Source organism: Ranitomeya imitator, chromosome 2, assembly GCF_032444005.1.
Source record: "Ranitomeya imitator isolate aRanImi1 chromosome 2, aRanImi1.pri, whole genome shotgun sequence".
Lineage (NCBI taxonomy): Eukaryota > Metazoa > Chordata > Amphibia > Anura > Dendrobatidae > Ranitomeya > Ranitomeya imitator.
This window is the reverse complement of record NC_091283.1, coordinates 395,075,220-395,102,248: the sequence shown is the minus strand read 5'-3', so window position 1 is coordinate 395,102,248 and position 27,029 is coordinate 395,075,220. Positions and strand designations below refer to the sequence as shown.

Here is a 27,029-nt window from a genome sequence, read left to right as displayed (position 1 = left end):
CCAGAATAAAGCCATTAAACGTACAAAATGTTGCATATTAGTTGATGGTTTATCATGTACGAGCTATTCCTAATGTGGCACCCCTAGGGGTATTTGCCACAAAAACAGTTACTGACACTAAATACAAATACTAAAATAGCAAGTACCACCTCCGGCCAGAAGGGGGAGCTCCAGAGACTCCCCTTGATCCATTCTGGTCTGAGAGAAGAACTGGCAGTTGGGCTAAGGAGCTGAAAGTGAGAGGTCATACAACTGAATTTCTAACAGTCCTATGACGGTTTCCAGGCCCAAATCACCGGCCTGAGGAGAAAAGGGACGGAGAAAAAGGACATTGTGAGAACCGGGTAGCATTAATCACTACCCAGAACAGGCGCAAAGACGGATACTGGATCCGTGGCTGTATTCATTATATATAATACAGCAACCGGAAAAACGTGAGGTGATATCAGCTTCACTAGGGCCGGACGCAGCAACAGTCACAGAGTTCAGCGGTACTCCCGGAGGGGGTAAGCCGATAAAAGGACTCGGGTTGCCCGTCGAACCAGGACCCGGAGGGGACAGATTGGGCCGGCAGCCAGTTCACATACAGCAGCAGGGCCATACAGAAACTGCGTACAATAAGAGGCGAAGACCCCGGCAGGGTCAAAGTAACTCAGAGTTCCCATACAGACTCCGGTGACAGGACTGGTTGTAAATCCCTTTATGTTGAAGTAAACTGGTTAAATGTTTAAGTGCCTCAGTCTTTCATTTGGACAATAGCCATCTATCCAGGATCGGGATCATCACCGCTGGGAAAACCTGCTGCTGATCAAGTAAGTGCCTGTTCCCTCACGATACCCTTACACTGTGCATTGCCTGAGGCCACAGCACCGGGTCAAGCCACCCGTGACATACCCCTCAAGAGACAGACCCCATTGGTCCGGTGCTGGGTACCCCGGTCTCCTGGGCGTCACACTACCATGCTAGATAATTAAATGCAAATGGTGGCATCAGGTCTCTTCAAGTCATTGACCAGGTCCTCCCGTGTATTTCTGGGCTGATTCCTGACCTTTCTCAGAATCATGCTTACCCCACTAGGCGAGATCCTGCATAAAGCCCCAGTCCGAGGAAGTTTCACAATCATCTTGTAATTCTTTCATTTTCTAATAATTGTGCTAACATTTGTTGCTTTCTCACCAAACTGCTTGCCTATTGTCCTGTAGCCCATCCCAGCTTTATACAAGTGTAAAATTTTGTCCCTGGCGTCCTTAGACAGCTCCAGAATTCTTGATGGTTGGTAGATGATCAAATACTTATTTCATGCAATAAAATGCAATTTAATTGTTTAAAAATCATATAATGTGATTTTCTGTTTTCTATTTTTAGATTCTGTCTCTCACAGTTGAAGTGTACCTAGGATAAAAATTACAGACCTCTCCATTCTTTGTAGGTGGGAAAACTTGTAAAATTGTCAGTGTATCAAATACTTATTCTCCCCTTGGTAATGGGTTACAAGGCAAGGTGATTTTCTTTTATTGTGTCTGTACATGTAGGAGTAAAATGTGTAATCAGAATAGCGGTGGCATTACATTATGTGGGGGACATCTTAATTTGTGGACAGCCATCGTGGACATTTCGTACTGTGCGGAAGCCATGGAAGATATATTGGTTGGGACACTAAGGGGCATCACAATTTTTGTGTGAATGCCACAATACATTTCATTCTTTCCTGTGTTTAAAAGTTGTGAATTATACTCTTCATGACCATGCTAAATAATGGTTTTGCTTAGAGGTTTGAAGAAGTTTTCAATTCAAAAGTTCCTTTGACACTGCATAATTTCTATTTACGCCCCGGGTCTTATGTTATTAGCAGATCACCCTGATAAATGGATGAGACAAGCAGGGTATTGAGTGCTTACCTTGGCATCTGTTCTGATAATGAATAGCTTAAACTCTCCATGGTCAATGTCAAATAGACATACTTTGTTTAAATATAGCTTTATTATTTTATGCTTATTAATTTTCAATTACAAATGGTCATTGTTAATTGTATACATTTTCTAATAATCATTTAGTTCACCAAATTGTTTTTGCTCTCTTTTATACATGTGTTATATTACGATAACTTGTACTTCCTCATGTGAGTTATCTGATGTGTAACAAGATTTGCTTTCTGATTAAAATTTTTCCCACATTCTGAACATGAAAATGGCTTCTCCCCTGTGTGAATTCTCTGATGTCTAGCAAGATCTGATTTCTCCTTAAAGCATTTCTCACATTCTGAACATGAAAATCGTTTCTCCACTGTGTGACTTCTCTGATGTTTAACAAGTCTCGATTTTTCAGTAAAATATTTCCCACATTCTGAACATGAATATGGCTTCTCCCCTGTGTGACTTCTCTGATGTGTAACAAGTCTTGATTTAGTAGTATAACATTTACTACATTCTAAACATGAAAATTGTTTCTGCTCTGTGTGATTTAACTGATGTCTAGCAAGATTTGATTTCAGTGTAAAACATTTACCACATTCTGAACAAGAAAATGGCTTCTCCCCTGTATGAGTTATATGATGTCTAGCAAGATCAGATTTCGAACTACAACATTTCTCACATTCTGAACAAGAAAATGGCTTCTCCCCTGTGTGAATTTTCTGATGTGTAGCAAGATTTGTTTTCTGATTAAAACATTTCCCGCATTCTGAGCATGAAAATGGCTTCTCCCCTGTGTGAGTTCTCTTATGTATTTTAAGTTTGGCTTTCTCACTATAACATTTTCCACATTCTGAACAAGAAAATGGCTTCTCCCCTGTGTGAATTTTCTGATGTGTATCAAGATTTGCTTTCTGAGTAAAACATTTCCCACATTCTGAGCATGAAAATGGCTTCTCCCCTGTGTGAATTCTCTCATGTATAATAAGAGATGATTTGTCTATGAAACATTTTCCACACTCTGAACATGAATACAGCTTCACCCCTGTGTGATTTCTCTGATGTTTAACAAGGCTTGATTTACTTCTGCAATATTTTCCACACTCTGAACACGAAATTGATTTTTCCCGTAAGTAAGCTATTTCATTTTCAACAGCACTTCTCTGACTTTCATTTTGCATATTTGCCTTTGATGAAGCAGAAGCGAGGACCTGCTGAACAGGATCAGGTGTCAGATTTTTTCTGAGATGAGCTTGAGGTGTATCTGCGAAAATTACAGGTTCTTCACATGTATGAGATGTGCTACTACAATTAACAGATGCAAAATCTGAGAATAGCACTAGTCCTTCGGAGCTCCTGGTGCAGTCATCTGCCAAGAATAAAACTTATTTTATTATTAAATAACAGTGAATTTGAATTATATTAAGTTATATTATTATATACTTTAGAACATTTCCATGCAAACTGTAATAGAATTCTATTATTGACAGTAAACCACAAAAGAGAAGCTGTTTATGGCGAAAGTCCACCAGGCTGTGGTCTTTCAAATTTTCACTTTTCTTTTGTAGACATCTTCTCTGTAGGTTAATGTTTGACTGTGTTTGTCACCAATCAATTCCAGTTAAATTTTCTAAAGAGGCTAGTAAAGAAGCCTGTAATCAGTTGCATTGGGTAATTCCATCTCATGCACTCTCTGACAGGTACCAGCACTCTACTATGGAGGAAAACACATTGGAGAAGCATAAACTGGTCATGTACACATTGTCATTAGACTGCAGGTAAAGAAAAAGGCTACCTTGGACAAATTTAGCACAAGTCAGTCTTTCTGGCAGATTACAAAGAAACCTTAGCATTCAGCTTTTAACCCCTATACAGGAATCTGGTTGGAGACACAATAGCGATTTTAACATCGGTCTAATTGTGATGCAGGAGAGTCGGACAAGTGTAATGCAAGTGTCATGAGTAGGATTGCTCGATCCGATCATGTAAAATTGGAATTATACCGATTTTCACTATGATCAGAATTCCAAATCCCGATTCCGATTTTTTTTTAATCAAATAGATTTTTATTGATTTATAAAATGCAATAAACATTTAACAATAACACATGTGTTTTTCAATTCCCCCCCAGCATTAACCCCCTTTACCCATCCCACCCCCTTCATCCCCATCTCTCCCCCCTTTCCCACTTAGACAGCTCACGTCCTTCTTTTAACATGTCTTGTAGAATTATATACTTTAGTATGATATAATGTCCTTCACTATGAATTTATATACCATTATTTTATAGGCGAAACCTCCTCAGGTCTATTTTCCCTTAATCTCCTCCTAACCCAATTCCAACCAAGGCGTCCACAATTTGTCATACAGAACCATTTTTCCTCTTTTCTGATATATTCCCTTTTCTAAGGCTATGACCTTCCCCGCATACTTGATGTATTCTTCCCTCGAGGGAGGCTCCTCTTTCATCCAGTTTCTTGCTATGACCTTCCGAGCCATGTATAACAGTCTAGCTATTGCTATTTTCAATGTGTTATCTACAATTATCTCATCCACATATCCCAGCACGCACACCACTGGTTCCCTTGGAATTACACATCTATACGCCCCTTCTATCCGGCTGAGAACCACTAACCAGGAGACAGTCAACCTCGGACACGACCAGAGCATGTGGAACATTCCAGCATTATCATTCCTACACCTAGAGCACTCCGAATCGGGTCTCAACCCAGCTCTATATAGAACATCCGGAGACCTATATTTATGTTATACTCTGTGTATAACCTAAAGCTAAGAAAGTCTTTACGGCTCATTCATTGATAGCTTCGGTACCCATTCCAAAACAGATTCCCATGTTTCATCCTCCAAGCGACCCAACTCTCTTTCTCATTTAGCCCTCGCCCCAAACCGATATCCCAATAAGTAAGTATGGAGTAAGTCCTTATATAAGGAAGAGATAACACCCCTCGATAATCCCGCATCGCAGATATATTCCAATACTAAGTCACTTTGGATTTTGAGGCAATCACCCCTATTCTGAGCCAAAAAGGCATGTCGAACTTGTGCATATTGATAACCCTTGGATGTCTCGAGGCCATACTCAGACTGCAGCTGGAAAAAGGACTTCAACTCCCGTTGCTCTAAAATCTGATAAACATATCTAATCCCTTTGGCCTGCCATCCTGATATACAGTGGGGCAAAAAAGTATTTAGTCAGTCAGCAATAGTGCAAGTTCCACCACTTAAAAAGATGAGAGGCGTCTGTAATTTACATCATAGGTAGACCTCAACTATGGGAGACAAACTGAGAAAAAAAAATCCAGAAAATCACATTGTCTGATTTTTTAACATTTTATTTGCATATTATGGTGGAAAATAAGTATTTGGTCAGAAACAAAATTTCATCTCAATACTTTGTAATATATCCTTTGTTGGCAATGACAGAGGTCAAACGTTTTCTGTAAGGCTTCACAAGGTTGCCACACACTGTTGTTGGTATGTTGGCCCATTCCTCCATGCAGATCTCCTCTAGAGCAGTGATGTTTTTGGCTTTTCGCTTGGCAACACAGACTTTCAACTCCCTCCAAAGGTTTTCTATAGGGTTGAGATCTGGAGACTGGCTAGGCCACTCCAGGACCTTGAAATGCTTCTTACGAAGCCACTCCTTCGTTGCCCTGGCGGTGTGCTTTGGATCATTGTCATGTTGAAAGACCCAGCCACGTTTCATCTTCAATGCCCTTGCTGATGGAAGGAGGTTTGCACTCAAAATCTCACGATACATGGCCCCATTCATTCTTTCATGTACCCGGATCAGTCGTCCTGGCCCCTTTGCAGAGAAACAGCCCCAAAGCATGATGTTTCCACCACCATGCTTTACAGTAGGTATGGTGTTTGATGGATGCAACTCAGTATTCTTTTTCCTCCAAACACGACAAGTTGTGTTTCTACCAAACAGTTCCAGTTTGGTTTCATCAGACCATAGGACATTCTCCCAAAACTCCTCTGGATCATCCAAATGCTCTCTAGCAAACTTCAGACGGGCCCGGACATGTACTGGCTTAAGCAGTGGGACACGTCTGGCACTGCAGGGTCTGAGTCCATGGTGGCGTAGTGTGTTACTTATGGTAGGCCTTGTTACATTGGTCCCAGCTCTCTGCAGTTCATTCACTAGGTCCCCCCGCGTGGTTCTGGGATTTTTGCTCACCATTCTTGCGATCATTCTGACCCCACGGGGTGGGATTTTGCGTGGAGCCCCAGATGGAGGGAGATTATCAGTGGTCTTTTATGTCTTCCATTTTCTAATTATTGCTCCCACTGTTGATTTCTTCACTCCAAGCTGGTTGGCTATTGCAGATTCAGTCTTCCCAGCCTGGTGCAGGGCTACAATTTTGTTTCTGGTGTCCTTTGACAGCTCTTTGGTCTTCACCATAGTGGAGTTTGGAGTCAGACTGTTTGAGGGTGTGCACAGGTGTCTTTTTATACTGATAACAAGTTTAAACAGGTGCCATTACTACAGGTAATGAGTGGAGGAAAGAGGAGACTCTTAAAGAAGAAGTTAGAGGTCTGTGAGAGCCAGAAATCTTGATTGTTTGTTTCTGACCAAATACTTATTTTCCACCATAATATGCAAATAAAATGATAAAAAAACAGACAATGTGATTTTCTGGATTTTTTTTTCTCAGTTTGTCTCCCATAGTTGAGGTCTACCTATGATGTAAATTACAGACGCCTCTCATCTTTTTAAGTGGTGGAACTTGCACTATTGCTGACTGACTAAATACTTTTTTGCCCCACTGTACATCCCATTGCCAAAATTTCTGGTAAATTATTATTAAACCATAGTGGAGAAAACCTGCTAAGACAAGTGACCCCACGAATATGTTTGACTCTTCCCCATATTTTATATATGGGAGCCATCCTCTAAACACTGTACCGCCGGACTTCTTTTGGCAATCTTTTCTATTAAGAGTTGTATCCTGTTGGCGGACGTCACCTGCTCCCAGCCCTTTAAATGTTGACACTGGGCCGCAAGGAAACATATCTCAGGATTAGGCAGGGCCAGACCCCCCCCCCCCCCCGCATCTTTAGGCCGCTGAAGCGTCTCCAACTTAATTCATGGGTGCTGTCTCCACCACACCAGACTTCTAAATAATGAGTTAATCAGTTTGAATTTCCCACGTGGTATCCAGATAGGTGAATTATGAAGAACATTCAATATTTTAGGCATCAGAATCATTTTGATAAGGTTAACTCGACCCACAACAGACAAATGCAGCTTAAACCAAGCCCCAACCTTAGCCTTAAGAGTTTCCAACACCGGTGTCAGATTCTTGTGCAAGTAATTTGTAATTGGAAAAGAGATTGATATACCAAGATATTTGAATTGGTCTGCTATCTTAAGTTTACCCCCTTCCGTAGAATCACCCAGCTCACCCCCCACATCATCCACCATGAATAGAATTGATTTATTCCAGTTCATTTTTAGTCCTGATAGAGAGCCAAATCCCTCAATGAGCCGCATAGCATTGCTCAATGAGTCATGCGGGTCCCCCAGAAACAGCAGTATATCGTCAGAGTAGAGCGCTATCTTTTCTTCTATCGACCCATATTTGAACCCTAAAACCTCGGTGGACTGTCGAATTTTGGCGGCCAATGGTTCCATGGCCAGAGCAAGCAAAAGAGGGGAGAGCGGGCACCCCTGTCTCGTTCCTCTATGCAGCTGAATCGTGTGAGAAAGCTCGCCATTCACTCTCACTCTAGCTGATGGTTGCTCATATAGCAGCTGAACCCAAGACACGAAGTGTGGGCCAAAGCCAAAACAGTGCAATACCTGCCACAGATACCCCCATTCCACACTATCGAATGCCTTATGGGCATCTAAGGAAGCAATAACTCTATGCCCACCGTTATCAGCCCCCAGTTGTAAATTCAAAAAGAGTCTTCTTAAGGTACCGTCACACTAGACGATATCGCTAGCGATCCGTGACGTTGCAGCGTCCTCGCTAGCGATATCGTCCAGTGTGACAGGCAGCATCGATCAGGCCCCTGCTGTGCTGTCGCTGGTCGGGGAAGAAAGTCCAGAACTTTGTTTCGTCGCTGGACTCCCCGTAGACATCGCTGAATCGGCGTGTGTGACACCGATTCAGCGATGTCTTCACTGGTAACCAGGGTAAACATCGGGTAACTAAGCGCAGGGCCGCGCTTAGTAACCCGATGTTTACCCTGGTTACCATCCTAAAAGTAAAAAAAACAAACACTACATACTTACCTACAGCCGTCTGTCCTCCAGCGCTGTGCTCTGCTCTCCTCCTGTACTGGCTGTGAGCGTCGGTCAGCCGGAAAGCAGAGCGGTGACGTCACCGCTCTGCTTTCCGGCCGCTGTGCTCACACAGACAGTACAGGAGGAGAGCAGAGCACAGCGCTGGAGGACAGACGGCTGTAGGTAAGTATGTACTGTTTGTTTTTTTTACTTTTAGGATGGTAACCAGGGTAAACATCGGGTTACTAAGCGCGGCCCTGCGCTTAGTTACCCGATGTTTACCCTGGTTACCGGCATTGTTGGTCGCTGGAGAGCGGTCTGTGTGACAGCTCTCCAGCGACCAAACAGCGACGCTGCAGCGATCCGGATCGTTGTCGTTATCGCTGCAGCGTCGCTAAGTGTGACGGTACCTTTAGATTCACTGCCGTAGACCTATCAGGCATAAAGCCGGACTGATCTGGGTGAATTAATTTAGAAACAACTCCTGTTAATCGAGCCGCTAACACCCCGACCAGGAGCTTAACATCTGTAGTAAGTAGAGAGATCGCGCGATATGATTCAGGCCGTCACAGATCTTTATCTTCCTTCGGAATTACTACTATTATGGCTTCCCTCATGGAAGCTGGCAAGGTTCCCCTAAGCTTGGCCTCCTCCAATACCACTCTCAGTTGGGGTATTAATAGCTCTTCCATCTCTTTATATATTCTGGCAGGTAGCCCATCTACTCCTGGTGCCTTACCTCTTGCCATCGCCCTTAAAGCCCGACTTAGTTCTTCATCAGTAATAGGGCCCTCCAACTTTCCCTATCCTCCTCACTCAGTCTAGGCAAGGTGATGCCCTCTAAAAATGCCATATTGTCTCCCTCCGATGGGACCACACCAGAGGAGTACAGATCCGCGTAGAATTCCATAAAGACTCTTAAAATCTCAGAGGTCTCCGATACTTTCATACCATTGTCAAGTTCCAATGAATGCACGAATGATGCAGAAGCCACCAATGACAACATATGTCCAACTACCTCTCCCTCCTGGTAAAACGACAGATGTTGGAACTCTCTCTTCTTCTCTGCCCTCTGAATTAGAATTTTATCCATGCGGTTCTGGGCTTCTTTTAGCAGTTTCCCAGCCTCAGGAGTACCCAGTGTAATCAAATCACCTTCAGCAATTCTCAGCCTTTCCCTCGCGTCATTCTCCGCCTGTTTTGACCACGCTTACATCTACTAATATCCCTAAACAGCAGCCCTCTCAAAAAAGCCTTCATAGTCTCCCAAATGGTAAGTATATCCGCACTACCCTCATTAATCTCAAAGAACTCCTCTACCTCTCGCTGTATGGTCTCCAAGCTCACACTATGCAACCAGATGAATTTTCCACTCTCTCCTTTGTCGCGCCCATGTTGCTGGCCTCAACTCCACCTCCAATGGATTATGATCCAAGAACGCCCGTGGCAAATACCTGACTTCTCCCACCGAAGTGTCAAACATGTTATTCCCGAGTGCCATGTCTATTCTAGATAGCGCGTCATGAGCCTGTGAGTAGCAGGAGTATCCCCTCTCCCCCACGTGTCGCACTCTCCACAGATCAATCATACCGATCTCTCGCACATATGTTCCGAATGCCGTAGTATGACTTTCCGTCCTATGCTGTATGTTTTTATTTCTATCCCAAATATCATCGCAAATGTTATTGAGGTTTCCTATAATTAAAAGTGGCAACGGATCTCCCCGTCCAATCAATTCCAAAACTTCTCTAATTTTTTTGCTAGAATAGGGGGGAGGGATGTACATAGCCACCACATACATCAAAACCCCAAGCAGTCTACATTTCACTATCACATATTGCCCTTCCACATCAACATACACCTTCACCTCTTCATAACGCACACCTGCTGGGACCAGCACCGATACTCCTTTTGCGTACGTAGAGAAAGTGGAGTGATATGACCTCTGCAGCCATCTCCTACTCAAGACATCGACCCTCTCACGTACCAAGTGCGTTTCAAACAGACATATCAAGGAGGCCCTTTGATCACGAGCATATTGAAGAATTGCCGCTCTCCTGGTCTTGTCCGCTAGGCCTCTAACATTCCAACTTAGTATTTTAATGCGTTCCCCCATCATGTTGCAGAATAGTGATCCAAGAATCCTTACTCCCTAACCTGAGTCTTCTGGCGTCATGAAGAAGTGTGCTTTATTGAAGGCAACCACTCTCAACCTCGCAGGGAAAAACATGGAATATTGCACCCCCAGTTCTCTCAATCGCCTCTTGACGCCAGTAAACTGCATTCTCTGTTTCTGGACCGCAGCGGAGTAGTCTGGATAAATGGCAATCCTCTGTCCTCCAGCAGTGAAGTCCTCCATTTCTCTGGCCTTCCTAAGTATAATGTCTCTGTTGTTTAATATTATAGCCAGCATAGTACGGGGGTTAGCTCCAGGGGGAGGGGGCTGCGGTGGCACTCTGTGCGCTCTTTCCACGGCAAAGACCTTTGTCAGAGCTTCAGCTCCAATCTTCTCCTTCAGCCAGCTTTAAATAAACTCAGTGGGATTTATCCCCTCTGTTTTTTCTGGCAAACCGACTATCCGGATGTTATTTCTTCTGGATCTGTTTTCTAGATCCTCATTTTTTGCCGCCAATTCCTTTATCTGTTGGACAAACTTTTTCTCTTCCTTTTGCAGTTTTACAATATGATCCTCAGCAGTGCTCACCCTCTCTTCCACTTCTCCCATACGTTTGTCCATTCTCTGTACAGCAGCCTTTATTTGTATAATCTCCCCTTTAACCTCCTTCATCTGAAGGGTTAAGTCATTTACGGACTGGTTACAAGAAGATAAGATGATAAAAACATCCTTTATGTTTGGTTCCCCACTCAATTCCACTGCCTTTACAGCCTCTGCCTCCATGCCATTGTCTTCCTCCCCCTTCTGAGTCCCCCCATACCCCCCTGGCATTCCTTTATCAAGTCTCTCCTCCACCTCCTCCTCTCCTTCAGATCTCTCTCCAGATGTTTCCTGTGCCTTTTCCCCACCATCCACCCAGGCAAACCTTTTTAGCTTTGCTGCAGCCTCAAGACGTTTCTGACAGGCGGCATGTGCCCACGTCCTTCTGCGGCGATCGCAGGGCTGTCGGGCGTCTGTGCGGGGCTGCTGGGGGTCTGTGCCGGGCTGTCGGGGGTCTGTGCGTGGCTGATGGGGGTCTGCAGCGGGCTGTCGGGGGCCTGTGCTGGGCTGTGGGGGGTCCTTGGGGGTGTGTGCACGTGCAGGCATCGTCCTATGGGACTACAAGTCCCATCAGGCTATGCCTGCTACAGTGACAGTGGTTGACACATTAGCCAATAATGGGACAGTAGTAGTCCCATCATCTGGCTAATGTGTTGAATGTAAAAAAAAACATGAACATACAACAGATCATACAACATACGACATATGACAGAACATACAACATATGACAGAACATACAACATATGACAGAACATACAACATATGACAGTACATACAACATAGGACAGAACATACAACATATGACAGTACATACAACATATAACATACATACATATAGACATACAATACATACATACAGTATATTCATACATTACATACAATACATACATACAGTACATATAACATAGAGTACATACTCACCATCACCTGTCACTTTGTTCCCCGAAGCCAGTGTCATCTGTAAAAATATTAAAATAACAAACAATATACCCCCTGATCCGCGGAAATCCACGAGTGTCCCACGACGATCTGCCGTAGAGAGCAGCAGCATCAGCTGATGCGACTGCTCTCTAGGGGCTCCAGGAGTACAATGACGGGAGGGAGGTATCCTTCTGCACTGTATTCCTCCGCCACTGTAAAAAAAATAGTCCCTAGTCTCACTTTTGGCACTGCTGTGTCAGAAAGTTCCCACGCAGCAATGGCATAAAGTGAGACCCTGAACTGAGGTAACTTCTTCAGTGATGCACTGCAGGAGCCATTGTCTCCTGTCAGTGTGTCACTGGAGGTCCTATAGAGCAGTGACATCACCCGATGTCACTGTTCTTTAGGGGGGGTCGTCGTGGGACACTCGTTATTAATTGGACTACGGCGGACAGGTAGTATACGGTTTATTATTTTACGTTTTTTTGCCTGTGATCGAGTATGGTAAGTATGGTTAAATTAAGAATAATAAAATACTTTTTTCTGGCTTTGTCTTTATTATATTTTAACTCTTTCACTACTCTAGGATTAATAATGGATAGGCTTCTTATTGACGCCTCTCCATTATTAACCCAGCTTAATGTCACCTTACAATAGCAAGGTAACATTAACCCCTTATTACCCCATATCCCACCGCTACAGGGGAGTGGGAAGAGAGGGGCTAAGTGCCAGAATTGGCGCATCTTACAGATGCACCATTTCTGGGGCGGCTGCGGACCGGTATTTGTAGCCGGGGGGGGGGCCAATATCCATGGCCCCTCTCTAGGCTATGAATATCAGGCCACAGCTGTCTGCGTAGCCTTTCTGGATATAAAATATAAGGGGACCCCACGTCATCTTTTTGGGGGTCCCCCTATTTTAATAGCCTGTAAAGGCTACGCAGACAGCTGTGGGCTGATATTCATAGCCTGGAAAGGGGCCATGCGTATTACCCCCTTCCCAGGCTACAAATATTGGCCCCTGGCCATCGGCTTTCCCCCTCTGGTGCAGAAAATTGCGCGGGAGCCCACACCATTTATTTTCACGTTTTTTTCTTTATGTTCATTAATCAACATGGGCCTATCTATGGATATAGCTATATCTATAGATACATAGATGTTTCTATCCATATATCTATCTGGCTAATTTCAGACATCAGGTTTTTGCCGTCAGGCACAATCCGGCGAGTTTTGAAGAAAAACGATCCTTTTTCTGTGCTGAATCCGTTTTTTCTCATAGAGTTGTATTAGCGCCGGATTGCGCCTGTTGGCCACATGTTTCATCCGTTTTTTGCCAGATCCGTCAAAAAAGCTGTTTCCGCCGAACGGAAAACACATACAGAGGAACGGTTTTTCTGTGTGGCGAAAAAAAACGCACAGCGACGGATCCGGTGAAAAACATATGAAACTGAGATGTGAAATGATGAATCCGGCCTCTGAGTCCGTTTTTTCATGCATGTTTCCATTCAAATCATGCACATTTTCCATTTATTTATTTATTTCCAAAAACTGCATCAAAAGTGTGCAAAAACCGCAACAAAAACTGCATCAAAACAGCATTAAAAACGCATCAAAACTGCACCACAAACAGCATCGAAATGGCACCAAAAACTGCACCGAAAACTGCAGAGATGGATTACATACAGTAAATACATATAGAATAGGTAGATATATAGATGTATGTGACAAATACAATTAGTACAGTGTGTGTGCAAATTACTGTACGTGCATTTAATTGTTTTTTTTTTACGGGAAAAAATGTTGTGGGCTCTCGCGCAATATTTAAAACCAGCAGAGGGAAAGCCAGTGACTGGGGGCAGATGTTTATAGCCTGGGAAGGGGGTAATAACCATGGAGCTTCCCAGGCTATTAATATCAGCTAACAACTGTATACTTAGCCTTTACTGGCTATTAAATTGGGGAACCCCCCGAAAAAAATGACACGGGGTTCCCCCATAATTAATGGCCAGCAAAGCCTATGCAGACAGCTGTGGGATGATATTAATAGCCTAGGAAGGGGCCATGGATATTGCCCCCCCTCCCCCGGCTAAAACATCAGCACACAGCCGCCCCAGAAAATGCGCATCTCTGAGATGCGCCAATTCTGGCACTTAGCCTCGCTCTTCCCACTTGCCCTGTAGCTAGTCAACTAGACACCTATCCATTACTAATCTAATAGCTGATAAGGGGTTAAATAAAGACACAGCCAGAATAAAGTATTTTAATAAAATCAAACACAACACAGTTTCCCATCTTTATTGTACTCCTAATTCCTGCGACCTTTTGTAATGTAACAAGCAAGAAATGAGCAGATTTTTATATTCTTTTGTATGTCATGCAAGCCAATAGAAACTAGCCAAAAATACGAATACGGTAGCAAAGGGGTATCTGAAAAAGTATTTGCAGCAGTGTTCTCTGAATGCCGTTGCTGTCAGTCCCTGTTTTTTCGTAGGTCTGCTTGCCTTACACTGGTGCTTGAAAGTTTGTAAACCCTTCATAATTTTCCAAATTGTCCATATTTCTACATAAATTTGAAATACAACTACCGTACATCAGATTTTAGATTAAGAGAACCAAATCAAATACATAAGTTAAAATGATTAGATTGTCATTTTTTCAATGAGGAAAATTATTCATTATCATATGTCTGAGTGGCAAAAGTATGTGAAACTTTACTTTCTATATCTGGCGTGACCCCTTGTGCAGCAACGAAACAGAAAAGGTAGCACTCAGTAGCGCTATAGCATGCAAACATAAAATATGAAAATTGGATTGCATTACTACACTAGGAATATGAAAAATTGAGAATGCTTAGAGCACGAATTGGCCAATTCATGTGTACCTGGCAGCCACATTAAGGTGTTTCTCATGGCCAGGACCTAATGCCAATCCTCTCTTAGACAGTCTACATTTCTCTGGGAACCTAATGTGAATCCTCTCTGGACTAAAGTCTATATCTCTGTGGAGGGGTAGAATCCTGCTGCAATTAAAAACACTTAAGGCTAAGGGGCAGAGTGCTCAGTCAGAAGGCTAATACAAATATAAAAAAAACTGACCATCACATCCAAACATAAATCAGGTCTGAACAGGTGCTTACCTAGAGTCGCCAACTTACATACAAAGAAACAGATAAGGCAGCACTCAGTAGCGCTATAACATGCAAACATAAAATATGAAAATTGGATTGCATTACTGCACTAGAAATATGGAAAATTGAGAATGCTTATCGCATGAATTGGCCAATTCATGTGTGAGTATGAGTTGACTCCTCTAGGTAAGCACCTGTTCAGACAGTTTTTTTGACCCTTGTGCAGCAACAACTGCATCTGGACAGTTCTGGCAACTGTCTATTAGTCCTGCACGTTGGGTTAGATGAGCTTGGTGGGTTTTCTTCCATGAACTGCTCTTCTTAGGTCCGTCCACAACATTTCTATTTTTTCTTCTATATTGTTCTGTATCAGAGGTTCCCAACACCAACAATCTTCAAAAGTATATTCAGCGTCATCCACTGAGCACAATGTCCAGTGATGGACACCACTGTGAATACAGAAGGATCTTCTCTACAGCAGCTCAGAAGCGATTATAGCAAAAATAGTGTAAAAATGTGTTTTTTTATTTTAAAACACTGAATCTTAAAGTGTAAAATCCACATGTAAAGTTCTGTATAACATACATTAAAAAAACAATATAAAGTAATTATAGAAGCCAGTGACAGAGTAGAATCTGTGACTTCTCTACATTTAGTGGTCATTACTCACCTGTGCGGTTCCCTGTAGGAATCTCCTCTTTACACCGCTCATCACCCCTCACATATGTCTCTATAGTATTAATATGGGGCAGATCTTTACCCTAAAACAGAGAAGTCGTGTGAAATGATTCAGAAAAACAGAAAAGATCCTAAGTTATCATGACGATGAGATATGCATATGACAGCAGTAGTTATCCCATAGTTGCAGATCTCCTGTATACTGTAATTTCAAACTTTCGGCTCTTAATTCTAACCAGCAGTTTCCATAACCAGATAATTGTTAGAAGATCCAGACAACATATAATATCTATGATCAGCTTTATCCTGTCATTTCCACCAAGTATAAAACATGAACTGATTTGCTACATTATCAGAGACACCAATCTATTAGCATGGTGGACCTCCTTTGGCCTTCAGAACCTCAGCAATTTTTCCTATCATCGATTCCACAGGTCTGAAGCTGGGGGGAGTCTTAGGAGATGTTTCTAGGTGGTTCACCATTTGGTGTAAATTGTACTGTATACACAATAGACTCTGGTTGTAGTGCATGTTTCTTACGTGGAGCTCTGTACAGTGAGATTGTGGCACTATTGTGCTTATTGTTGGCATTTGCGACATGATATTAGTTGTGCAGAAAAATCCAGAAGAAAGGGAGAAGTTTAGTTTAGAAATAGTCCCCTGGGTGCTGTTAGAGTTTAGTTGGTAAATGAGAGTTGAAGAAAGAATTGAGAGCCTGAGAAGCAAGGAGAAAGCAGAGACAGTGTGTGATGAGGAAGGATGAACAGCAGTCTGAAATAACCCCGCTGCTACCTCACCACTACCTGAGCTACCGCCTCACTAGCACAAGAGCTGTAGAGACAACCGAACCTACTGTTTCCTTCTTGACTATCATATAGACTGTAAGCCCACAAAGGTAAGGTCCTCTCCCCTCTGTTACTATTAGTTTGTTCATTGTAATTTATATTTGTAACCCCTTCTCATGTACAAAATCATGGAATCAATAATAATATATTGTGTTTCTAAACGTACACTGATAATGATATGTAGCTGAGAAATTGGAGAAAAAATGATAAGACCTGAGACCAGGTCAGACATCTGGTAAGGAAGGAGCATCTCCAATGGTACTGAGCTGGAGGCCCAGAAAGTTAGCCGTGCATCCTGAGACGGCAAGGGCAGAGTACATATAAAACAGATTAGTTGTTTAGTGAAAGAAGCCTTGATAGCCAACCCATGGCACAGATCATACACTGGGAGTGGACTGTAGGGAGAAGGAGAGATGGAGACAGCTAATGAATGTAACATCTAGATGATGAATAAGATGGATAAATTATGTACCACCACATGAAAAGCATCAAGAGTATGTGCCTGTTGGAAACAGAAGATGTGTGGACAACTGCTCATTGATACCCGGGGACTGTGCTTAAGGTGTGCAAACGCTCTCTCAGGCTCTTAAAGGGACAGCACTCTCTATCCTAAAGTGTCTCCAGCCAATGCCTGAGGGACACTTATTATTTAAGGCATCTCCACCTGTTGTGCAGTGACTGAGCAACATGTTACGCTAGTTGTCTGCACTCTTGCTAGTTCTTAGGCCCCCTGTACCTGCCAGTTTACCTGTCCTGTACCTGTCTGCCCGTACTTGCTGTGTTTTCCTATATAACAGCCATGCCTGTCAGCACCTGCCTGCTTGCATATCAGCCATGCCTGCCAGCATCTGACTGCATTCCAGCCATGCCCACTGGCACCTGCCTGCTTGCATATCAGCTGTGCCGGCATCAACTACCTGCATTCCAACTGTGCCCACCAGCACCTGCCTGCATTCAGCATTGTCTGACAACTCCTGCCTGTCTGTACATCAGCCGTGTCTGCCAGCCCCTGTCTGACTGCATATCAGTCATTCCGTGCCTGCCTGCATATCAGCCGTGCCTCCTACTACCTCTCTGCCTGCATATCAGCAGTTCCTACCACTACCTACCTGCCTATTAGGCATGCCTACCAGTATCTGACGGCCTATATATCAGGTGTATCCGCCAATACCTACCATACCTGCCTGCACCTGCTGTTACAGCAGGGTCAGCTGCTGCGCATCTGAGATCCGTCCTGGAGTAGCACCTTGTGCCCAAGAGTTGGGTGTTCGCTTAGTCACACCCCTCCATGTTCTCCTCGGTCCACAACATAGTGGATATATAGAAAATGTTCAGCACAGCCAAACGGAGGAGGTGCACGGTCATAGGTTCCCAAGCCTTTATGTAAAATGCAAGTGACTAGCACACTCCAAAAGTGTTGTGATGCAAAGTGGGGGTTTTATTTACATACAGTATTCACAAATGTTTCGGTCGTTACTGGACCTTCATCAGTGTGCTGAAGGGAAATATATACAGAGAAAGTGACATCCAATGTATAAAAACATATACATTGGATGTCACTTTCTCTGTATATATTTCCCTTCAGCACACTTGTCTATAGATTACATCTGTAATGTGCTGCTGCAGTGCAGAATAGAGCAATCTCCACCAGGGGGTGCTGGATAAGGAAAGGAGGCTGCACACACAGCACAGCAACACTGAGCAACAACACAGGTGTCACAGGTAATGAAAGGGACATGAAACAAGCCAAGGTCATACACGGAGATAGCAGCGCGGTACAGAAGGGGTGAGCAGAGAATCGTCGGGGACAAGCAAGACGTCAGAACCTACCGGGAACGTGGTAACCAAAACGTGAGACGGAGTCGGGGTACAGGCCACAGGTCAGAATAAGTCATAAACGGGTGTAGGCAGTCAGAGGCAAACAGGAACACAATAACAGGGATCAGGTCAGGAGCTCAAACCGTGCAGCATGAACTATAGCTGACACTGGCCCAATGGCTGCAGAGGACTTAAATAGCTCAGCCAGCTCCAGGGTGAGGCAGAGAGGATTAACTCCCACATGACCAGTCCAGAGACAAGAGAGCTGAACATAATCTCAGAACTGGATCATGACACATCTGGGGTGACTGTCATCTGATTATATACTGCTTTTCAGGAAAACATGTGCAGAACTTAACAACACACACCCTGAGGAATCTGTTTTACTGGTGTTTAGGGTTGATATTCGACACCTTGATCTTTGCAACCTTATACCGAAAGCAATCCATGACTACATGGCTTTTGTGACATGGGTCATTGTACTTATATTGTAAGTAAAGAGCTGACATGAAGGGATGAACTTGGTAAGTCACAGCACTTAGTTAAACCCTAGTATCCAAACATCCTTTCACAGATGTCAGGGGACCAAAGATGTGCCAAGAAAACATTCCCCACACCATTACTCCACCTCCACCAGTCTGAAATGTTGACATCTCGCTTTCTACAACTGAACATGGACAAAACAGAGTTCATCATCTTTCCCCTATCTCACTCTACCCCTCCACCAGACCTATCCATCAAGGTCAATGGCTGCTCCCTTTTCCCAGTACCGCATGCTCGGTGCCTCGGGGTGATCCTCGACTCTGCCCTCTCTTTCAAGCCACATATCCAAGCCCTTGCCTCCTCCTGCCGTCTCAAACTCAAAAATATTTCCCGGATCCGCGCATTCCTCGACAACAAAACCACAAAAACACTAGTGCACGCCCTTATCATCTCCCGCCTTGACTACTGCAACCTCCTACTCTCTGGCCTCCCCCCTAGCCCTCTGGCACCACTCCAATCCATCCACTCTGCTGCCCAACTAAACTACCTGTCTCCCCGCTACTCCCCAACCTCTCCCCTATGCCAAGCCCTTCACTGGCTTCCTATCTTCCAGAGACTCCAGTTCAAAACCCTTACTATGACATACAAAGCCATCCACAACCAGTCTCCTCCATACATCTGTGACATGGTCTCCCAGTACTTACCTACACGCAACCTCCGATCCTCTTGAGATCTCCTTCTCTACTCCCCTCTTATCTCTTCTTCCCATAACCGCTTATAAGACTTCTCCCGTGCTTCCCCCATACTCTGGACAATGTATTCTACCGCTCAGTTACATTATTTTCACTTTCTTTTGTCCAATAAAGTTTTTCTTTCTTTCTGTCTTTCTGTTTCTGTTGGAAAGCAATGGCACTGGAACTAGTTGTCTGTTGCTATAGCCCAGGTGCTCTAAGGAACGATTAGTGCATTTGATCACATTAATTTAATTAATATGCAATTTGCGCAACTGTGAACCACCTGTTCTTACAACAATTCTTAATATCTTCCGTCATGAGTTGCTTATATCCACAAAATGTAATATCACTGGATATTTCTCTTTTCTCACACTATTCTCAGTGTATTCTTGACATCATTGCATGTAAAAATTCCACGAGGTTAGAAAATTTTGAAATACTCGTGCTCGCTAATCTAGCATCAATGACCTTGTGTGAAGTCATTCAGATTGCTTAATCTTCCCATTCTGAAAACTATTTTACGTAGTAAACCAAAATCCACTAGGTACAAAGTAGTCATAAGTCATAGAATTGTCGCCCTATATGAGCAACCCATGATTCGCCACAACTGGCCTAAGAAGCATATTAGACCATGTTTCGAAAAAGAGAAAATTGGAGTCTTTAAATGCTTCAAAAGTACAATATGCAAACTGCCTCTTCAGAGAGGAAGAGGATTGAACTCTACAGCGCCACCTGTTGCAAGCAGCGATCCTACAAGTCACTACCGACCCTTTAGCAATCCTTGGAATGTGACTTAATATAGAAGTAAAATCAGAATATCATTATGCAAACATGGTGTTTTGGGGTATTGCCCCTTGCCAGTGTAGGTATGAAAACTGACTTAGCTAGGTGAGAGGCTCTGGACTGAGGTCTAAGGGGTAACTCCAGAGGTGGTATGTCACTCTCCACAAGAGAAAATTACCCCTTAGACCTCAAAAGTACAAAACATTTGATTAATACACAACATTGAAAGTATAAAAATATATAGTGAGCAGATATCCAAAGGTAAATATTACATAATTATAGTGGTTAAAAGTAGCATGATAAAGCGTAATATGTGGACATGCGAAACACGCGTCAGGGACACTGGGGAACCTCTCCTAACTGACTTCTCTTCAGGTGCCTATTTACTGCTATGCTACTTTTTACCACTATATCTATGTAAGGCTGGTTTCACATTTGCATTTTTTGCCGCTGCATTTTAGCGCAAAAAAATGCATGCGTTTTTTTTCTATACTTAACATTAAAAACGCATGCGTTTTTTTGCATGCGTTTTGCCGCGTTTTGACGACGCATGCGTCGTTTCTATGCTTGAGTTTTGTTGCGGAAATGCAACATGTAGTAATTTCTAGCGGCATTTTTTTTGCGGCAAAAAAACGTATTGCTGTCTATGTAAACGCATGCGTTTTTAAGCACATGCGTTTCAATAGAAAAACACAAGAATACACACTGATAAGCCACCCCCCAACCCTAAAGGGATCCTAACCCTAACGCTAGGGATCCTAACCCTAAGGGTTCCTAACCCTAAGGGTTAGGGTTAGGATCCCTAGCGTTAGGGTTAGGATCCCTAGGGTTAGGGTTAGGATCCCTAGGATTAGGGTTAGGATCCCTAGGGTTAGGGTTAGGATCCCTAGGGTTAGGGTTAGGATCCCTAGGGTTACTAGGGATCCTAACCCTAACCCTAGCTATTTCTGTTTATAGTGGGTTTTCTAGTTGATTTTGATGATTGGCAGCTGTCACACACTTCTCATCATGCGTTTCAAAAACGCAAACGCAGGAAAAAACGCATGTAAACGCGTCAAAACGCTGCATTTGTTTTAACATATGTAAAGACGCATGTGTCTAAAAAACGCAGCGTTTGCACGCGTTTAAATGCGTTTTTTTCACCACCTGTGTTTGCGTTTAAAACGCTGCATTTTTAAACGCAAATGTGAAACTAGCCTAACATTTATCTACAGATATCTTGGTCACTATGCATTTACGACTATATAGTCATGACTGTTCATTATTCCATAGTGTATCAGTGAGTCAATGCATGTATATAATTGTCACCCACATACATTCACTTATAATAAGGACTATGAGGTCATAATTGCTATTCTTGTTGTGGGTCTGATTTATTAGATTTATTGCTTGACATCTTGCACCAGACACTTTGCCTTTTGCTGTGATCATTGTATACTCTTTCCTATGTATCTATTTATTTTCAATGTTGTGTATTGATGAAAGGTTTTGTACTTTTGAAGTATTTAAAGATTTAAATTTACTCTTTTTCTAAACATTTTGTTTTATGATGCAAATTGGGGTCATGAGTCTAAGGGTGCGTGTCCACGGTCCGGATTTTCGGCGCTTTGGACGGAGCGGAAAACTCGCTCCACCCAAAGTGCTGCCCCCTTCCGTACGTGCAGTGATTCCAGATGTGTTCATTGCACCCATCCGGAATCTCCGCACCCTATACATAGGACCCTGTTATTTACCTTGCGGCGACGGAGCATCACTGCAAGTTAAACAGACATGCTGCATTCTAAAAAGACGCGCCGCATGTCCGTAAACGCAGGGCCGCCGGATGCGTGTTCGCACGCATAGTGGAGATGGGATTTCATAAAATCCCTTCCACTATGCTGTAACATCTGGACGCTGCGGGTTGAACGCTGCGGTTGTACGCAGCGTTCAATCCGCAGCTAATCCAGAAGTAATCTGCGGACAGTGCTGTATACTACTGTGTGGGCAGTGCTGTATACTACTGTGTGGGCAGTGCTGTATACTACTGTGTGGGCAGTGCTGTATACTACTGTGTGAGCAGTGCTGTATACTACTGTGTGGGCTGTGCTGTATACTACTGTGTGGGCTGTGCTGTATACTACTGTGTGGGCTGTGCTGTATACTACTGTGTGGGCAGTGCTGTATACTACTGTGTGGGCAGTGCTGTATACTACTGTGTGGGCAGTGCTATATACTACTGTGTGGGCAGTGCTGTAAACTACAGTGTGGGCTGTGCTGTTTACTACTGTGTGGGCTGTGCTGTATACTACTGTATGGGCTGTGCTGTATACTACTGTGTGGGCAGTGCTATATACTACTGTGTGGGCTGTGCTATATACTACTGTGTGGGCTGTGTATATACTACTGTGTGGGCTTTGATATATACTGCTATGTGGGCTGTGCTATATACTACTATGTGGGCTGTGCTATATACTATGGAGACTGTGTTATATACTATGTGGCTGTTATATATTTGGGGGGTACATTATATTCTATGGAGGAGGCTGTGTTATATATTATGGGGGGCTGCATTATATTCTGTGGGGGGGCTTTATTAGATTTTATGAGGGATGATTGCATCATACTCTTTGATGGGGCTACATTATATTCTATGGGGAGGTGGGCTGTATTATATCCTGTTTGGGGCTACATTGTATTCTATGGGGGGGCTGTATTATATTTATATTCTATGAGGGGTGATTGCATCATACTCTATGAGGGGGCTACATTATACTATATGGGGGACTGCATTATATTCTATGGGGAGGTTACATTATACTCTGTGGGGGGTTACATAATACTCTGTGGGGTGGCTGCATTATACTCTGTGGGGTGGCTGCATTATACTATATGTGGGCTGAATTATACTGTATCGAGGACTATGGGGAATACATTATACTATATGAAGAACTATGGGGTGCATTATACTATGGGAAGTGAATTGTACTACATAGATGACTATGGCGGTGCATTATACTCTATGGAGCACTGTGAGGAGTGTATTATGCTTTATGGAGGACTGAGGAGTATATTTTAATATATGGAGGACTATGAGGAATGCTATATGGAGGACTATGGGAAGTGTATAATACTATATGGAGGACTATGAGGAGTGTATTATACAATATGGAGGACTATGGGGCACATTATATTATATGGAGGACTATGGGGTGTGCATTTTGCAATATGGAGGACTGTTGTGCACATTATAATATATGGAGGAGTATGGGGTCTATTATACTAAACAAGCAAAATGCTGCATATTCATTGGGTGATTGGATTGTTTATGCCGGAATAAAAATCATTGTTCTCAGCAGGACATCGGCGGTGTAAACTGTAGATGTGCTGCTGATAACATGATACTGTATGGTGATCTGTTAGTGATCGTTCTGTCCCCTTCATTCTTTCACAGACGGTGAAAAGAGGTCTGGAAACAAGCGTCCAACGACTTCAGTATTGTAGATCACACTCGTTTAGCGGCCTGAGATCCGCGCATGTAAATACAACCGAAATGCTTCTGTGTGATGTGCAATACGTTAGCATTTGGGGCCCCATTTTAAACTTTGCCTAGGGCCCCACTTTGCCTAAAACAGGCCCTGTTATCCATTAACTGTATACTTTTGGTGGACAAAACAATACTGGTTGCTCGATTCTCCCATAATAATGTCGGTGTACATTTTATGTGATCTACAGAAACCTAATTATTTGATTTTCTCCTGCACTCAAGGGTCACTGGTCAAATTTTCAGGAATGATTCAATCAGGAAAAAGTTGGTGTCTCTAATAAATTACCATTCCGTATATTATAGTGATGAATAAAACAAGACTGAACACAAGAACTTCACATCCTTCTACACATCATAGGGAAGATCTCATGATACCTTCTCTCCATCTACCTGATGATCCTGAGGAACATTGGGATGTTCTTGTTTACAGTCCTGTGGAGGAAGAGGACGGGGACATCTCTCTGGTGTTGTCCTCTCACTGGTTAGAACTGGAGGAAACACATAAAGGACAGAATTAATTCTTTACATACAGATAATTATAGGCCGTGTGTATTTAGTCCTGTCTATTACCTGGTGATGTGAGGGGCTGGGGAACCTCCATCATGACGTCCTTGTACAGATCTTTGTGTCCTTCTAAATACTCCCACTCCTCCATGGAGAAATAGACGGTGACATCCTGACACCTTATAGGAACCTGACACATACAATGATACTGTCATCCCCCGATCCCTCCATAGCGTTACTGTATAATGTCCCAGCATTCCCTGCAGTGTCACCTCTCCAGTCAGCAGCTCAATCATCTTGTAGGTGAGTTCTAGGATCTTCTGGTCATTGATGTCCTCATGTGTCAGAGGATGAGGTGGAGGCCCCGTGATTGGGCTCAGGGGTCTTTCCCATCCCTCAGACACAGAGGCCTGACAGCGCTCACTAGAGGTCTTCTTCACTACTGTGTAATCCTAGTTATGGAGAGACACATTAATAAATCTCACTACAGACATTTCCAGAGTCCTCACCTCTCCAGTTCTGTCCATATGTTATTCCCATAGATAAGAATGATGTAATGTGACCTCATCAGAATCTCTCACCTCTCCAGTAAGCTGGAAGAGGATCTCTAGGGTGAGGTGTAATATCCTCTCCGCCATCTTGTCCCTGTCCCTCTCCATCCTTGTAGGGTCACTCAGGAGAATTCTCTTATATAGAAGATCTCCACTGAGAGGATCCGATATTGTAGGGACCTGAATGGGGAGAAGATGAGCCGATGTAACATCATAAAGATCCAATGTAATATCACAATGAGATAAATATTACTGAGGAGGAGAACGTCTGAGGGGAAACATAATGGGGAATCTCCACAGACCTCCACCCGCAGAGCCGCACACTAGATATATGACTGTTCTGTGTGCACAGGACCTGTGATGATGTCACAGTCATGTGATCAGTCCCATGGAGGGGAGGGGCCAGTCTCCATTTTGCTCCATGTGAGAGAAGACATCTGCACTGGTGACAGGTAATGAGGGAGCAGGGAGGGTGTGATGGGGGAACAGGACTAAACCCTAATGGGCTGAAGGTCAGGGTCTCTCTGACCCCTAGAATATACAGCGGAGCCTGAAAGGTCGGAACTCTAGAATTTTCCATATTTCTGAATAAATTTGACCTAAAACTACATCAGATTCTCACACAAGTCCTAAATGTATAAATCCTACATCTACAGAGACAAAACAGGACCTATCTTCTACTCTTCCTTCTTATAGAAGTACAATTGCAATTATTTTTTTGACCACCAGGAGTCACCGTTGTTTCATACTTTCTTCCTTATATACTGTAAAGCTTATGACAAGAAATTTCAAACTCAACAGATGGTATTCCATTAGATAGGGCCTGGAAATTGGGAATCTTTTGCTGCCATTCTCCCTTAACCCCTTTACCCCCAAGGGTGGTTTCCACGTTAATGACGGGCCAATTTTTACAATTCTGACCACTGTCCCTTTATGAGGTTATAACTCTGGAACGCTTCAACGGATCCCGGTGATTCTGACATTGTTTTCTCGTGACATATTGTACTTCATGATAGTGGTAAAATTTCTTTGATATTACCTGCGTTTATTTGTGAAAAAAACAGAAATTTGGCGAAAATTTTGAAAATTTCGCAATTTTCCAACTTTGAATTTTTATGCAATTAAATCACAGAGATATGTCACACAAAATACTTAATAGGTAACATTTCCCACATGTCTACTTTACATCAGCACAATTTTGGAACCCAAATTTTTTTTTGTTAGGGAGTTATAAGGGTTAAAATTTGACCAGCAATTTCTCATTTTTACACCATTTTGTTTAGGGACCACATCTCATTTGAACTCACTTTGAGGGGTCTATATGATTGAAAATACCAAAAAGTGACACCATTCTAAAAACTGCACCCCTCAAGGTGCTCAAAACCACATTCAAGAAGTTTATAAACCCTTCAGGTGTTTCACAGGAATTTTTGGAATGTCTAAATAAAAATGTAGTGGATGCTTTCCTGAAACGGAAAGTACTTGCAAGCAGCATAATACAAAGAATAGCAGGTTTACCCAGAATCCTTTGCAGTAGGCGGAGCTATGCAAATCATCTCTTTTCACCCCAGTCTAATCCACAGCGCTTGGAACTTTGTATTATGCTGCTTGCAAGTACTTTCCGTTTCAGGAAAGCATCCACTATGTATTTCCTTTAAGTAGAGGGCTTTTCAGTCTCTTTCGTCCCGCTACATTTAGCCCAACTTGGGTCTCTCCCTAAGGTGGCTAGCATGTGTGTATAAATGAAAATGAACATTTAACTTTTTTTCACAAAAAATTTACTTCAGCTCCAATTTGCTTTATTTTACCAAGGGTAACAGGAGAAAATGGACCCCCATATGTGGGGGTAAACCACTGTTTGGGCGCACGACAGAGCTCGGAAGCAAAGGAGCGCCATTTGACTTTTCAATGCAAAATTGACTGGAATTGAGATGGGATACCATGTTGCGTTTGGAGAGCCACTGATGTGCCTAAACATTGAAACCCCCCACAAGTGACACCATTTTGGAAAGTAGACCCCCTAAGGAACTTATCTAGAGGTGTGGTGAGCACGTTGACCCACCAAGTGCTTCACAAGTTTATAATGCAGAACCATAGAAATAAAAAAATCATATTTTTTCACAAAAATTATATTTTTGCCCACAATTTTTTATTTTCCCAAGGGTAAGAGAAGAAATT

The 27,029-nt window shown here is 43.1% G+C and overlaps 1 protein-coding gene across 1 annotated transcript; it reads right to left on the bottom strand.

Annotated features, from left to right (window-relative positions):
* Window positions 1–1,968: 1,968 nt before the first annotated feature.
* Window positions 1,969–25,203, bottom strand: LOC138667020 (oocyte zinc finger protein XlCOF22-like). The gene is made up of 7 exons (XM_069755262.1): window positions 25,154–25,203; window positions 24,882–25,031; window positions 24,573–24,752; window positions 24,367–24,490; window positions 24,187–24,284; window positions 15,603–15,693; window positions 1,969–3,279 (listed from the first exon to the last, which is right to left on the bottom strand). The coding sequence occupies exons 2-7, from the start codon at window positions 24,957–24,959 to the stop codon at window positions 2,096–2,098; spliced, it is 1,755 nt and encodes a 584-aa protein (XP_069611363.1). The 5' UTR covers window positions 24,960–25,031; window positions 25,154–25,203; the 3' UTR covers window positions 1,969–2,095.
* Between the last annotated feature and the right edge of the window lie 1,826 nt (window positions 25,204–27,029).

Coding starts and splice junctions, on each gene's coding strand:
- LOC138667020 (XM_069755262.1), bottom strand. CDS start 24,959: ATGGAGAGGGACAGGGACAAGATGGCGGAGAGGATATTACACCTCACC. Junction 24,491..24,572: donor TTGAGCTGCTGACTGGAGAG/GTGACACTGCAG, acceptor TGTATGTGTCAG/GTTCCTATAAGGTGTCAGGA. Junction 3,280..15,602: donor TCCTACAGGGAACCGCACAG/GTGAGTAATGAC, acceptor TATTCTTGGCAG/ATGACTGCACCAGGAGCTCC.